Source organism: Thalia democratica, chromosome 9, assembly GCF_965202585.1.
Source record: "Thalia democratica chromosome 9, ktThaDemo2.hap1.1, whole genome shotgun sequence".
Lineage (NCBI taxonomy): Eukaryota > Metazoa > Chordata > Thaliacea > Salpida > Salpidae > Thalia > Thalia democratica.
The window spans coordinates 21,316,257-21,331,661 of record NC_139173.1 but is presented as its reverse complement, the minus strand read 5'-3'; the positions used below and the strand labels follow the sequence as shown (position 1 = coordinate 21,331,661).

Below are 15,405 nucleotides of genomic sequence, written 5' to 3'. Positions count from 1 at the left end.
AAAAGTTTTTAACATAACATCACCACCAAAAAAAAAAAAGAGCTTTTGATCTTAGTTTTTTCTTTAGTGAAGTGCATCTATGCCTAGTAGAAAAATAAAACTAGTTTTACTGTGCCTATTAAACTTAAAACATGAAATTTTTTGATCATGATTTTTCTCATTTTTCATTTAAAAATTTAACTGTAATATAAAATAACACTTCTTAACACATTTTTACACAGTAAAAAAACATAGTAAAAACAGCAACAAAACTTATACTTTTTATAGTCTAATGGCGATTCTTAAGCTGGGGGTAACTTGTTTTAGGAGGTAAATTTTCTTGATTACAGAAGATGTATATTAGTGTTAATAATAATATTTCATATATATAAGTTAGTGTTTAACTGTCATTTTTTAGTTAAATAAAGTATTTAATTTTTCACAGTTTTTCTATAATTAATAAGCTTCAAGTTCAAAAACATATAGTTTTTTTTCCTCAAAATTAAACAAAACTTTTGATATTGGGGGTAAATTTGGTAGTTAGCTTCCATAAAAGGGTAAAATAAGAATTTAAAAAAGGTTAAGAACTAATTTTTCTGTAATTTACTGAACAAAGCTTTTGAAAAGGTTTAGAATTACAGATTTAGTTTACTAAATAATCTGTTACAAAATTAATATTCCATAAAAAAACTTGATATTTTATTTTATTTTATTATATAAAACTATAACAACTATACCTTTAATTTTATCAACGTTGAGAATAAGTTAATAAGCTCATCTTTTTTTTAAGTTAAACAAGTGCGCAAAAATTCATTGAGATCAAAACTTGTAGATCAAAATTTTAGTTTAAAATGTAATCAAGTCAAACTTAAATCTAAACAATTTAATCTGTTTTATAAAGTAAATTTGGTATTATACAAGGTTGCCAAAACACCTGTAATCCTTGAAAAACCTGGAATTTAAGAACTTTTAAAAGAACCTGGAATTTAGAACAAAAATCACTAAAATTTTCTTAATATAACATTAACAAACTTTAATGTAAAATGATAAATTTTTAACCAGGCACGATCTATCGTTTACAAATTTTTTAGTAAAAACCACATTTAATGTAACTTTAAAGTGGGTAGGTGTCAAAAATTCACAAAGGGTCACTATTTCACGAAGACACTTTTGCACGAAGGGCAACTTTTGCAGGAATTGATTTTTTTATAATGACCTATTTTTTATTATATTATATTTTTTTTACTATCACTGTTTTTATTACTCAAAATCTGAGTCTCTTGAAATAACTGCAGATGTTTAAAAACAAAAAAACTTAAATTTTCTTTAGTTTTTAACCTTTTTTGAAGACATAGTAGTCGTTAAGTTTTGCTCAGAGAAACTGGTTTCCATATTCTCAACTCTATTGCTCAACAACTCGTTTTCCTTTTTAAAAATATTATTTTCTTTCAACATACCCTTTTTATGAGCCTCAAACTTTTGCTTCATAATTTAAGCTTCATCATTTTTTAATGAAGTTGGCATTTTAAGCTGAACTATTTCGTTTTGTAACACTTTCTTATCTTCATATAATTCATTTCTCTTCTTTTCTGACTTTTTGCTTTCAATTTCCAACTTTTTCTTCTCCAACTCAGCTTATTATTTTCCTTTAACAAGTCTTCACCCTCTTTTCTAAACATACAGTTTTCTTTTTCCAGCATTTCCAAACTACTTTCTTCCTCTTCTCTTCTAACCTCGTCTTCTTTCACCTTTTTCCTGGCAATGTTTTTTTCTTCGTGTAAGTTATTAATGGTTCTTTCCTTTCGAAGAATTTCTTTGTTCAGTTTTTCCTCTCTTACATCAAACGCTTTCTTGATTTCACACATTTCGTTCTTTAATTTTTCTTCTCATTTATCATCTCCTCAAATTTTTCCAACAACATAATAATTTCTTTTTTGCCTTTTGAAGAAGCATTTCTAGACTTGACAACCTTACGTTCAGCATCATTCTTTTCTAGAGCCCTTATTTTGTCAGTCGCTTATTAACTTCCATCAAATTTTTTCTTCAAAATTTTTCTGTTTTCTTCATTTTTCGTTCTAAAACCAAACTTTCTTAGCTTTTTTCGCATTTGATTCTTGTCCAGGAGAAGCTTGTTTATTATGGCTTCTTTTCTTATGTTTACTTTTTTCTCTCTGGCAACACTAGCCTAGAAATTGAATTTGTTAGGTATTGTCAAAATAAAGTATGACTTATACAAACTTGTGATTTCAAATTTCCATAAGCGAGTGTTTATAAAAAATATACCAGTGAACAGTAATAGAAAAAAATAAAGTTTTGTGCGCATAAACTTTTATAAGCAGTTAAAGTTTATTTTTTAAATCGATTTATATTCTATTTTAACTTATTTGCAACAAACTACTTTTGATAGCTTTTGAAAAGTTTATAAAACTTTTTGTTTCTTAAAATGTACTACACTCTACAAACACTGTGAAGCTATGGTAGTTTTATTTTTTGTATAGCCAAGTATTTACTCGGTAATTAAATTGACAGAAACTTTTGTTTGTCTGCTGTGCAAAAATTAAAAATAAAAATAATTATTACATGCAACCAACTTTTATTGATACATCTTTTATTATATGCAATTAGGTAAAATATCAGGTGTTTTAAAGATAAAAATATTTTTATAAACCTTGATTTGGGGTTCTATATCAATAGATCTTATTATATCTTAGAAAAGTGTTTGTCAATGTAACTTTATTTCGCAAAGAAAATTTTAATACCTATTTGCTAAACAGATTACAGAACAAATGCATAGTTATAAAAAATGATTTATTTAGAAATTTGTGTCCTGTTTACTAAAATAGCACACTTTGAGAATAGTTTCTAAATAACAAAAAGTTTACAAAATCTTAGATTTGAAAACAGTAAAACTAGTTAGATAAAACTCATTTTTGAACTATTTATACCTTTTTTGTTTAAAAAATAAAACTTCATTTTTGCTTAAGAAACACATGAGCAAGAAGTATTCTAAATTTTATTCAGTTGTTATTACGGCCATCAACAACAGAGTTGAGATGTTTCGCGCCATCAATAATAATTAATGAACTTTACCGCAAGATCAAAAACAACAGCATCATTTTTTCAACTTTACCCACAAACGGTCGCTTCAGTATTTCGTACTTAACCCCGCTTGGTTTCACGCGACTATGCCTGCCTGATGAGTCCTAATTAGGACAAAACCGGTCGTAGGTTGTATCGGATGCTGTTGTTGTTGATCTTGCGGTATAGTACATTAATTAATATATATACTAAATTTTTTTCGTAATAGTAATGTTTTAAAAACAGGTTAAGTACTTTACGAGGAAAATTGTTTTATACATTTGAGATATTTTTTAGTTAAAGTTGTATTAGAAGTAGTGATGTACCGGACTCACTATCCGGGTCCGGGTCCGGCCGGATATTTCCATTTTTGTCTGATATCCGGATCCGGCCGGATTCTAATTTGAAAAAAAAGTCCGGATCCGGTTCCGGCCGGATTCTAATTTGAAAAAAAAGTCCGGATCCGGTTCCGGCCGGATCCTAACAGATATCCGGCCGGACCCGGATCTAGTTAGTAAAAAAGAGCATACTGAAAAGTATTTTTTTAAAAGCTAACCCTGTGTAAATTAATAAGAGTCATTTTCATCAGTTAAAATTAAACACCTACCGTGATTTTGTACACGTGACTAATTTACATTTGTTTACATTTAAACTACAAAATAAACATTCCATAAAATGCAACTCTTTACATATGTTGTAAAATTGAAAACTCCGGAATGAATACTTGCATTATTTATTGTTTAAAGTTGAGCTCAGAGAATATTTAGAGTTAATACGGTTGAATGTACGAGCCAAAGAGAATAATATGACGTCATGTTTCAAACTAAATACTGATGCAACAAAACATCAGAACATGACAGGCAGTTTATATGTAAGCAGTTAGTTAGTTTGGTGTGTAGCTTGAAGCAACAAAATATCTTGAACGTTTTTGTGAATGCTTATTGTAAGTAGTGTTTTGTTTTTAAAGTGAATATTTCAACAGGTGTTTAATTGTTTTAATATTTAAGCCAGGTTTATAGTCTAATAGTTTATTAAAATTTTACAGTTTCTTGTTTACTAAAAGTTTTATTTAATTTTTAGTTTTTTGTTTTAAGTCTTTTGATATAGATTTAAATAACTTCCAGTTTTTAAAGTGTTACCAAAGTAATTAATAATTTTGTATATGTTAGTATTTCTTGTTGTGTTTTATATAAAAGGTTCATCACTCAAAACTGTCGTGTCTGCTTATAGAAAGTAGTCTCAGTTAGAATTGAGTATTTGTTAGATATTAATTAAATAAGGTAGGATTTAATTATGATGGGTAGTACTGATAAGTTAAGTGCACCACAATCAGTCCACAACTTTACTACCAAATTGTCAACCTTTACTAGCTGTTCTACTGATTATTAAATTAAAGTATTTTTTTCAGTTTTTAAAAACCCCATTCTGACTCAGGCTTGTTTATACTCACTCTAGCTAGTTTTATTGACTTAAACAGTGGCAACCCTCCTAGTTTGAAATTTTTTTGGAATTTTAGAAAATTTTGGACTGCCTCAGGCTAGTTTAGTTTTTTATAAAAACTCAGGCTAGTTTTCTTTTAGACTTTGAATGAGTTTGAGCTAAACCAACTTTTAATATTTTGTAATTTTCTAGTGTATTTTGTTCAAAAACTTGATTTCAGATTTTTAATTGTAAATAACACCTACATTTAGAAACCTTGTGGCTAGCTGTTCTACTTATTATTAGATAAAAGTTCTTTTTTTTCAATTTTGAAAAACCTCATTCTGACTCAGGCTAGTTTATTCTAGTTATGTACCGGACTCACTATCCGGGTCCGGGTCCGGATCCGGCCGGATTCTAATTTGAAAAAAAAGTCCGGATCCGGTTCCGGCCGGACTCTAATTTTGAAAAAAAAGTCCGGGTCCGGTTCCGGCCGGATTCTAATCTGAAAAAAAAAGTCCGGATCCGGTTCCGGCCGGATTCTAATTTGAAAAATAAGTCCGGATCCGGGTCCGGCCGGACCCGAAATTGTGGGTCCGGTACATCACTAATTAGAAGTTATATCTTTACTAACCTCAAGTTTTTTAATTCTATTCTTCAATTCAATTACATTGGTACTAGGATTAATATTCATCTTTTATCGCGAAAATAAAGTTTGATGCTAAATAATTTACTGATGCAAGCAGTAAAATAAATATTTAATTTGAAATTGAATCAAAAAGAGTTTAACTAGAATTACAAGTAAAAACGTCATAATCAAACTAATAAGTAAATAAGTCTGTTGTCAAAGAAACTAATTCAATACTTTAAACTTTTTTTTTTTTTATAATTTCAAAGTATTGATTTAAAAACAATTAAACACACAATATTTTTTTTCATTTTGTACTCTACATAAAGCTGGGGTCGGCATGCTGGAGGTACTCGCGAGCTGAATTTCAAATTTAAAACATCTTCAAGGGCCGCAGTTTTAGTTTTAATCACACATTTAAATTATTTAGTTTAAATCAGTCTGATGCATGAGTCAGTCTGTGTGTAAAATATACATGTAGGGCTCATCATTAAAAAGTAAGATTGCGATTTTTGTCTTAATGAACTTTTTATCTTTCAAATAAACTAATATTTGTAAACTTATAAATTTAACTATCACTTAGCACCTTTTAAGAATTTTAGCTTTTTAAACTTTGTGTTACTTACAACCTTTAAAAAGGATATACACATATAAACAGTCAATTAAAATAAATTTGTTGTTTAAAACTATTGTGATAATTTTGAAAAACAGAGTTTCCAATCTTTGGTTCAAAAAAACTGTCCTGAGTTATCAAGTGTTTTTTAACTTTTGAACGAAGCAAAAAAAACTTAAATAAACTTTTCAGTGTCAATGAAAATCAAGTTTGTTAACAAAATTAGTTATAAAATAAAAAAAAATATGTTTAAGAATATTCTTTTGATTGTTTGACTGTTTTTTTTTTTTATAAATTATGAAATGCAAGGAAAAAAAGTTGATTGAATGCTACATAAACTAACTTATCTAAAAAATACTTTGTGTGATAAGGGTTCAGAAAATTCATGAAAAACTTCTAATTTATACCAAAAGTTTCAGCCTGATAGGAAAAGAACAAGGAAACCATAAGTGACGATTGTGAAAATTTAGTTTTAAGTGGTCCTTAAAAACTACAGCAAATATTAAGTTTTGAAACTAACAGTCATAAATGTACTTTTAAATGTTTATTATGAAATCAAAGTATTGAAATTTTAATTATTTTTGAGCAAATGGTTTAATTTTTTTATACTCTTAATTACTTATTTTAATACAAGTTTTAATGGATTATTTCTCGCGAACGAAAACAGTGAAAGAAAACAATTTTAAATTACATTAAACTATAAAGCTAAGTAACTAACCACTGTTGACAGGAAAATTGTTTGTTATGTTTTATTTTCAAATACAAACTTTAGCTTATACATTTTAATTTTTAATATTTTTTTATGAAAAATTTTGTTTTGTGATATTTACGACATTATTTACTCTGTGTTATTAAACTATCACATGTGAATAAATAAAAGTAGTAACATTACATAAGTCTTTATTTTAAATCAGCTAAACAAGTAAACAAAAAATGGAATTTCATGACTTTTTATTAAGGTTTTTTGTTCATTGTCTAAGAAATATTTAATTTTTGATTGCTCTTAAATGTATATAACGTTTAACTTGAAAACTAAATATAAAATTTACAAATAAAAAAAAAAAGTTTAGGTAAATTATGAAGTTTTTATAAAGTGCTATTTATAACATTTTTATTTTTATTTATTTAAATCTCACTCATTAAGTAAAAATAAAAAATTGCTTTATTTGTTATTTTAATTGGAAATTCAAATTATTTTATTTTTTTACCGTGTTTTATAATAACACAAATAAAAAGTAACATTTTAGTTTATAAGCTTATTATTCTTATAATTCCAACTATAAGATCATAAAATGCATATTATCACTATCTAAAAAACTGTTCTATTGTTGAGACTAAGTTTTGTGTACAATTAAAAATGTACAGGTTATTTCACTAAAACAGGATATATTTGGTAATTAAACTTTCAGCTTTATTTTATAATTTATAGTTTATATTTTAGTATGAAAAATTTTAAAATTAATATTTATATAACTGTAAAAATAATGTAATTTTTAAAATCTTTTTAATAAATATAATAGAAATAAGGAATAGTAACATTTGTACTATTTTAAATTTAAAATTAGCTTCTCTTCACATGATGAAAACTTTAAGCATACGAAGTTTATGGCTCAGTATATATTTTAAATGTATAAATAAGCTATTTAAACATAATGTATACAAGATTTATAACGAAATAGTTTATCCTAAGGTTATTTATGAATTTTTAAAATTAACGTTTAAAATTAAGAAACACCTAATTTCGTTTGTTTAGTTAAAGCAACGTAATATTCACACTAATAACACTCGAGAGCGTCTAAGGTATGAAATCCCATTTCACTTGCCTCTCCATTGTCACCAAACTTCAACTTTGTGACAGGTAAAACTTCCTTGTCAGTAATATATCCCTCATCACTCGTCCAAACTGCACGATTGTTGTCACAATTGCATACAAATTCTGGATTTGTACACGAATCTGAAATTGAATAGTTTTACACTTTAATGTATAAAAATAAATTATAATTCTTAACCTTAGTTTTCTTTCAAATATAAGTATGAACAAAAACCACTGATTACACTATTTTATTTTTCGTAGAATTTTTTATAATATTATATTTATTTATTTAGTAGTTATAACTTTACAATCAGTTTGTATAAGTTACAAATCATTTTTTTATATTGATTTAATCTTAATCAGCTTTGATAATTTATTCAAACAAATCATTACTGTTTCTGGAGCATGGACATGTTATTCCAAATGTTTGATCAGTCCAGTTAACGTCGTTTCCATTAAAATTAGTCCAAGCAGCATAACCATTTCTTACAAGAGACCCATGACATCTATACTGTAAAATAAAAATTTCGGTTAAAAAAATAATTTTGTTTAAACATATTTTTTACACAGAGATTTTTAAATAACTAGTGTTTTTTCTAGTAGTTGAATTGCAGTACAAACAAAATAAGTCCTATGAATTACTCTTTATGGAAGTATACCATTATAAAAAAAAGAATAAGTACTTAGCTGTAAGAAATTAAGGGAAGAATTTATTAGAGTTAAAATATAAACATAAGAACAAAAAAATTCTAAACTAGCTATAGTTACACTACATTTTCAGGATTAAAGACTATCTTGTGAATAAAAAGCTCAACTCAACCTTAACTCGTTGCCTACAGTTCTGAGAATTATGAACGATACTTCTAATAAGTTCTATTTTATATTCATAGTTGATATCTCTAACATAACACTTTTTATCTTCACAACTATCAGCTCTAATTTCTTCTTGAGAGTCGTGACGTAAGACTGTGTAAGCTAGAAAAAAAGTTATTTGTGCTCAGTTGAGATTTATAAAAAAAACTTTAAAAATATCAAAAACGAATAATATAAATTATTTATAAACAATAATTTTTTGTGACTTTAATTTAGAGAGTTACAAACGAAAATAAGTATGATTAAAGATAAGTGTAGAAAGTGCATCACTTTTTTAACTAAAAAATTTTAAGAGAAAATTTCATACTTAACTAAAAAGCAACTACTAAAGTAGAAGCGCAGCAAGTTTTAACATTTATCATAATAAAAGATTACAAATTTGCTCTTTTTTTATTCTATATAAGCTATTGCCTACTTTATGTCTTTTTCACTTTACTTTTATATATAACTTTATTTCAAGAACAATTATTTAAAGTATAATGGCCCGCGAAAGAAGTTCTCGTTTTTATGTGCTCTGTTCTATATAAAAGTCTATATTATACCTTTTTGTACAACAATAATTTATTGTTAAAAATTTTTTAGTTCGGTTAAAAGTTTTTTTCCTAAAGATTATGCAAAAATATTAAGCACTTTACTTAAAATTTAACAACACCTATATAATCATATCAACATGAAATAAAACTTGTGTATATCTTCATACTATGTTTAAAATCATGAAAAAACTTGTCCACTTTTTTCCAATAAAACCAAAACGACTTTATAAGATAGTCACACTTTCAAAATAATTTTAATTTATAAATATTACAAGTTTTAGCTCACTTTAAAAACAATTGCGTGTAACTTGATCAACAACAAAACTAAAAGCTTACTACCTATAGATTCTTCGAAGCGACAATAAACAGCAATAGGGTTGTATTTGCCTGGTTCTGGAGAAATAATGTAGTAGCCACTAGTTCTATTTTCGCCAACAATATCAGCGCAAGTCTTAGGAAATTCGTTTTTCAAAGTTATTGGTTGCAACAATTTCTTAAGGTGTTTTTCAACAATTTGAAGAATAAAATCTTCATCTACAGTACCTGGATCGCCCTAAAAGTACTACAAAGTTGAAAAACCTTACAATATTAAAAACAGCAATATGATATTTTTTTTTATAAATAAGTGAAGGAATTAAATTCCCAAAGTTGATGTTGGTTTTATTATATTAAGTAACTTTATTTTATCTTATTTTTCTTTGCTATAACAAAAAATAGAAGTCTCTAAAAAGTCTTGTAAATGTATTAAGAGTTCTACGTAAAAGTTAATAAAAGATTAATTTTAAATATTGTTTAAAGAAAAAAAAAGTTAGCCCCTATTTCGATTTTTTTATGTAAAAATAATACTGAGTAATAAAGGTTTTTGAAATCTAAATTGCAATAAAAATACATTATTTAGTTCTTAATCTATCAAGACGCACACAACTGTTACTGTTACAAACTAAGCATTTAAAATTGCTAAATTTATAAAATTTATCAACACGGCAACTGCGCTTAATAACCTTTTGTCCAGGGACGCCAGGTGCACCTCTTTTACCAGGAAGTCCTTGATGCAATGAAGGGGGACCGACCATGTCATTGCTTGCTTCTTGTCCATTGCAAAAATAATTCACAGTGGACTGCTCGTCTGTCGAGTTTCCATGGCAACTGACGGCAGTTAGAAACAGAAATACAAAAGCGTGAAGTTTGTAGTTAGACATTTAAAAGAAATTATTCTATAAATTTAAAACTTTATTTTACTTAAAGAAAATATAAGTTCTTAAACAGAAGTTTTAATTAAAACAAAAACATAATTAGTATTAGTAGCTTAACAGCGTTATAATGATATAAGTACGAATGCTTAAAAACAAAGACTTTGATCCTAAATGTTTTCAAAAAATAACCTAGTTCATTTTCTTTGAAAGCATTAGTTACTACCTCAATATGCAAAGAGCTTTCATATAAAGTTGTTGCATAAGTAATCTCTAACAACTAGTAAATGTTAAATATTAACCATTGATATAACATTAAACTTCGACTTTGAGCAATATTGAAAATGTTATTGTTTATTGTACCATCAAAGTAATTTATAAAATATTTAAGTTAAATCTATAAACTTAAAAGCAACGAAATTCGAAAATAAAAAAACGAAGTGTAGAAAAAACATTGAGACTTACTTAATTTACAAAATGAAAATTTTTTTTGAAAATTACAACCTTATTAAATGTATAACTTTTAGAAATATTTCCTAAACATTTTACTTTTAAGTTTTCTAACTGTCGTTTTTATAATTTTAATGGTGTTTAATTAATTAAATTAGACTGGATTTATTTATAATATAATATTAAAACATTTATTTATTAACTGCTGATAGAGTTATATAAATTATATAGTAATTAAAAGATTGTGTTTTTCCATATATTAGTTTTTATATGTGCATTTAAATAATAGAAAATTTCAATAATAATTAATAAATAAATATTATTACAAGATTTCAATAATAGGAAATTTAAGTAACTGCGGTATGTAAAGAATTTCTTTTTGCTAAATAAAATACTTTTTACCGAACTTTTTAATTGAAGCAAAACATTTTTTTTATAGCAAAATCTATATACTCAGACTATATTGCTTCACACAGAAAACTTTTAATTTCTTCTTTAAAGGATCTTTACTTGCTCTTGATTAGTAACTGCACTTAACTTTGTTTTTTTTTTAATTTTTAGGCTAATTTCATAAAAACCAAACTTTTTATGTTAATGTAAAATAGTACTTTTTAATTCTGAAAAGGTAATGAAAAAAAAATACTTGTTTCAAAATTTATTATAAGTAAGTAGAATTATTTTCTATTATGTTTCATTCGTATACTTTTACTAGTTTTTATAAATTTACTTAGAAGTATTGTTAACAGTTTGTTATTATTTAAAAGTGTTTACCTTTTTAAAAAACATAGTATTAAGCCACCTAAAAATTAAAATTTAAACGATATAATACTTTTAACTTATTTATAAATAATATGTTATGTAATGATAGTTTGCTGACACATTTCTAAAATAATAAATCGATTCCTAAAGTTTAAATGTAAAGCAATTTCTCTACATTAAACTAACATCTAGGTATCACAAACTTTTCTACGAAAAAATAATTAAACGTTTTCCTGAAAAAAAGTTAAAATGCTTCTAATTTATCTTCAACTAATATAATACTTGTGTTTGATAAAGTAAACTTTTATAACATCTTGACTAAGGTGTTGAAATAAGGTTTTTGATAACAAAAAGAATAAAATTCTATCTTTTTAATTCAATAAATTTGTATAATATTTAATGATTACTCTGTTTTTATATATCAATTTATTAATAAAGCTACATTAAGTTTGAAAACACTACTTTTAGTATATATATATACAATTTATGTGAAACAACTAAAAAGCTACATGTAAAATACAAAACTTAATTCTAATCAAAGTCATTTAGTATCGTCTTTAAGTACTTTATTAATAAACTAAAAGGATTAATAAATTAAAATAGCAAACTCAAAATGAAAAACTTGTTTCAAATCACTGCTCCAGAAAATGTTACAAACTATATTAATAAAAACGAACTAGACAGCCTCGGGCTGGTAAATACGTAACAATTGCGCGTTAGACGACCGCATTTGTATGTTTTCTAGTTTTTAAATGAAGCAAGTAAAGTTTTATTTTGAAAAACTAGTATACTACCAAAATCCACCCGATTTTTTTAAATTTATTTTATATACTTTTTGCATTTATTTTTTATTTAATCTTCACTATCACTGTTACCTCTAACCCTTACCCTCGATCGATAAGCGGTTCTCGAATTTGATTGCATGGATTTTGATCGGGTGGATTTTAATCGGGTGGATTTTGAACGCGGATTGATCTTGATCGCTGGTAGATTTTGATTGTGTCCCGAAAAATCACCTAAGTTTTTTCAATGATAAACCTGTTAAAGGGTGATTCCCCTCTTTATTTTTACCCACCATCAGACAGTCTGACTGTCCTGGCCTCGAAATTTGCTTACTTGAAAAGGAAAAAGTATTTGTTTTATCCACATTCTCCAAATAAATTAATGAATGTGCAAATATACCTTATTTTAACAAGAACAGTGTAAACACTTAAGTTAAGTTGTTTTACTAAGTTTGTCGTGGCGAATAAAACAAATTAACATAAATCTAATTGATACTAGAACCTTAATCGGAAACTTAACACACTAATTTAATATAGTGTATTTAATTTAGGCAAAAAAAAAAACCTACAATATCAAACAAATTGCAATTAAACACAAACATAACAAAATAACCCTATTGATATGTAACAATACAGGTACTTCCAACTGGACAGTTCCAAAATCCAGAATAAAATCACAAACTGAGGTTGTATACCTACTTTGTGTTCACTCACACTCTGGTAAACTATCTCCATCTTTTCTGTTCAAACTAACTTTCTCAAATTGCATCACAGCAGCTTGTTTTTTCAACGCTCAATGATGATATTTTGGTAATTTAGTTTTGTACACACATAACTTATACTTTTTTTATATTGCACTTTTTACACTTGCAACACAGGGACATCATCTCACACACTTACTCATTACAATACGGTTACAGTTATTTACGTTAATAAAGTAAAACTGTTATAAGCCTAAAATAGTGAAAAATATTAGGTTATTGTTTAAAACTTTCTAACTAAATCACAAAAAAAAATGTTATGCCCATTTGGTTTTATGATTAGATAGTTAACCTATTTTTATACATAAAGTAATGATTATAAAACTAAAACTCAACTAAGAGTTAGGGATTAACCCCTTTATAGTTTTGATTATAAACAAGGCCTCTGCAAGTCAAAATTTTTGAGGTGTTTTCGTAAGAATAAATTGTTTTTGTAAACACTAATTAGGCTTCTATTAAATTTAAACTTTGCGTTATCATCGATTAATAATTCTTTTGAAGACCAAAAAGTACCAATTTAACTTAAAGATAGTTAAATATACTTTATAGAAAATTTGTTAATTTATAATGCTCTTGAAAAATAAAGTCTACACAAGTTTTAACTTGTTTCTTGCAATCAATGTACGTTGCTACTTTTAATTAATATTTTATTTTTCTGTAATCCGTAATATTTAATAAGTAAAATTGTTATTTTTTATGAATTTATACACTAACTTGTCGTTTAAACCGTGAGCTTTTAGTTTTAGTTCTTCTTAACAGCAATTCAAAGTTTGTTTTGGTTTTTGTATCATTTTTCTTGATAATTACCTTAAAAAATACTAACTATACAATGTTTATTAGTTTTCTATTATTTCAAATCAAAACATGCACAATAAATAAATTATAATTAATACTTATTTAAACATGTAAATAAGTATTTATAATAATATTACATATATAACAAAATTCTAAGATAAATTAAAAAACTTGTAACATTATACAACTTATTAGTTTAAAGACGTTAGATGTTAGATGTTGAACTGTGAACGATTTGGAGTAGACTTTGGGCTGTGAACGATTTGGCTTTTTTTTTGTATGTAATTTTTTTTCCTATGTAAAGTATAAATTTTTCGTACTTTACCCACCAACGGTCGCTTCAGTGCATATAAACTTAAGCACGCTTGGTTAGATCCTCATCAGTAGTTCCACTTGACTGTGCCTGCCAGGTGAGTCCTAATAAGGACCAAACCGGTCGTAGGTTGTCTCGGATACTGTTGTTGATGGTCGAGTGGTAAATTTCATTATTTATTTGACGACGAAACATCTTAACTTTGTTGATGATGGCCGTAATAAATACTGGTTTATTTAAAGACTTATCGTTGTTATTTAAATTGTTTAATAAATTTGAGCTAATAACAATTTACTTTTGATGAAAATTACGTTAGCTGCAAACCTTTCTAAAAGGCCTCTATTTTAAAGATTAAGTAAAGTTTTACGGTAATAAAATAACAAACATAACATATACAAATTGGTATGCTGATAGAAAATATAGCAGTCTTTAAACATTAGTTTACAATTTAACTCAGTTTGATTAAAAAGCAATGTAAATCTCAATTAACAAATCACTACTGCTTACAATTTCTTTTTTACACTTTAAAATTTATTGGCAAAAAAATATAAACAACTTCGAAAATCAAATCTTTGAGTTCTCTGAGAAATTTTTAAGACTGTAGTTTATTAAATGTTTTTTTTTAGTCTCATTACATATTATGTACTTTTTATGGCGATGATATTTTAGAAATTTAAGCTTGATCATTTGCAAGTTTTTCAATTTTAACTTTTTTTATTTTTGATGTACTTAGACTGCTTTGGTGTAACACGAGTATTTTTGTTTTTAATAGTTGCAACCATGTATAAGACTCTATTTTATTTTTTATTTAGTATTTTATTAGAGTAATTAAAAACTAATTATCTTAAAAACATGTTTTAGTTTTTCATACACAAATATGTATTACTTTATTTTAGTCAACTAATAAATATTAATTAATTTTTCAAAGAGTGCAAGTTATTTAATACGCAAAGAATGTTTTCAACAACTTATACTTTAGAAAAATAATAAATGTAGTTGATTATATAAAAAAGGTAAAAAAAAACCCATAAATGTTATTTTAAGCTCGGTTTTTTTTATAGAGAGGTAGGTGATAACCTTATAAAATAAAATTATTAAGTAAAAGTGATCAGGACAGTAGATAGTCTATTAAGACTTAAGTTTATTAGTCAATGTAAACTTTAATCCAATAAATATGTATAATTTAAATAGGCCCTCTTTGTGTAGTTAAAATAATTTAATATAAAAGTAAAACTGTTTTTTTTGCGAGTAACTAAAACAACCAATTTATTATTAAATATCATTAAAACTAAAACAGCTGCCTGCGTAAAACAACTTTAAATTTACCAGTTTACCCTATCAATTTCAATAAACTTTTAATACCGATGATCTAATTTTTGCAACAATATTTTACTTGTATTAACCAGGTCTTCTACTAAC

At 26.1% G+C, this 15,405-nt stretch overlaps 1 protein-coding gene across 1 annotated transcript; it reads right to left on the bottom strand.

Moving 5' to 3' along the window:
• Window positions 1-7,286: 7,286 nt before the first annotated feature.
• LOC145844453 (contactin-associated protein-like 5) lies at window positions 7,287-10,143 on the bottom strand. The gene is made up of 5 exons (XM_082951854.1): window positions 9,938-10,143; window positions 9,276-9,489; window positions 8,351-8,505; window positions 7,924-8,041; window positions 7,287-7,671 (listed from the first exon to the last, which is right to left on the bottom strand). Exons 1-5 carry the CDS (start codon window positions 10,133-10,135, stop codon window positions 7,493-7,495), a joined length of 864 nt encoding a protein of 287 aa, XP_082807980.1. The 5' UTR covers window positions 10,136-10,143; the 3' UTR covers window positions 7,287-7,492.
• Between the last annotated feature and the right edge of the window lie 5,262 nt (window positions 10,144-15,405).

Bases quoted from the DNA above. Each gene is read 5' to 3' on its own strand.
- LOC145844453 (XM_082951854.1), bottom strand. From the start codon at position 10,135: ATGTCTAACTACAAACTTCACGCTTTTGTATTTCTGTTTCTAACTGCC. The intron at 8,506-9,275 runs GTAGTAAGCTTT...CTTTTTTTCTAG, and splicing joins TCGCTTCGAAGAATCTATAG to CTTACACAGTCTTACGTCAC. The intron at 7,672-7,923 runs GTAATGATTTGT...ATTCAATTTCAG, and splicing joins ATGTCCATGCTCCAGAAACA to ATTCGTGTACAAATCCAGAA.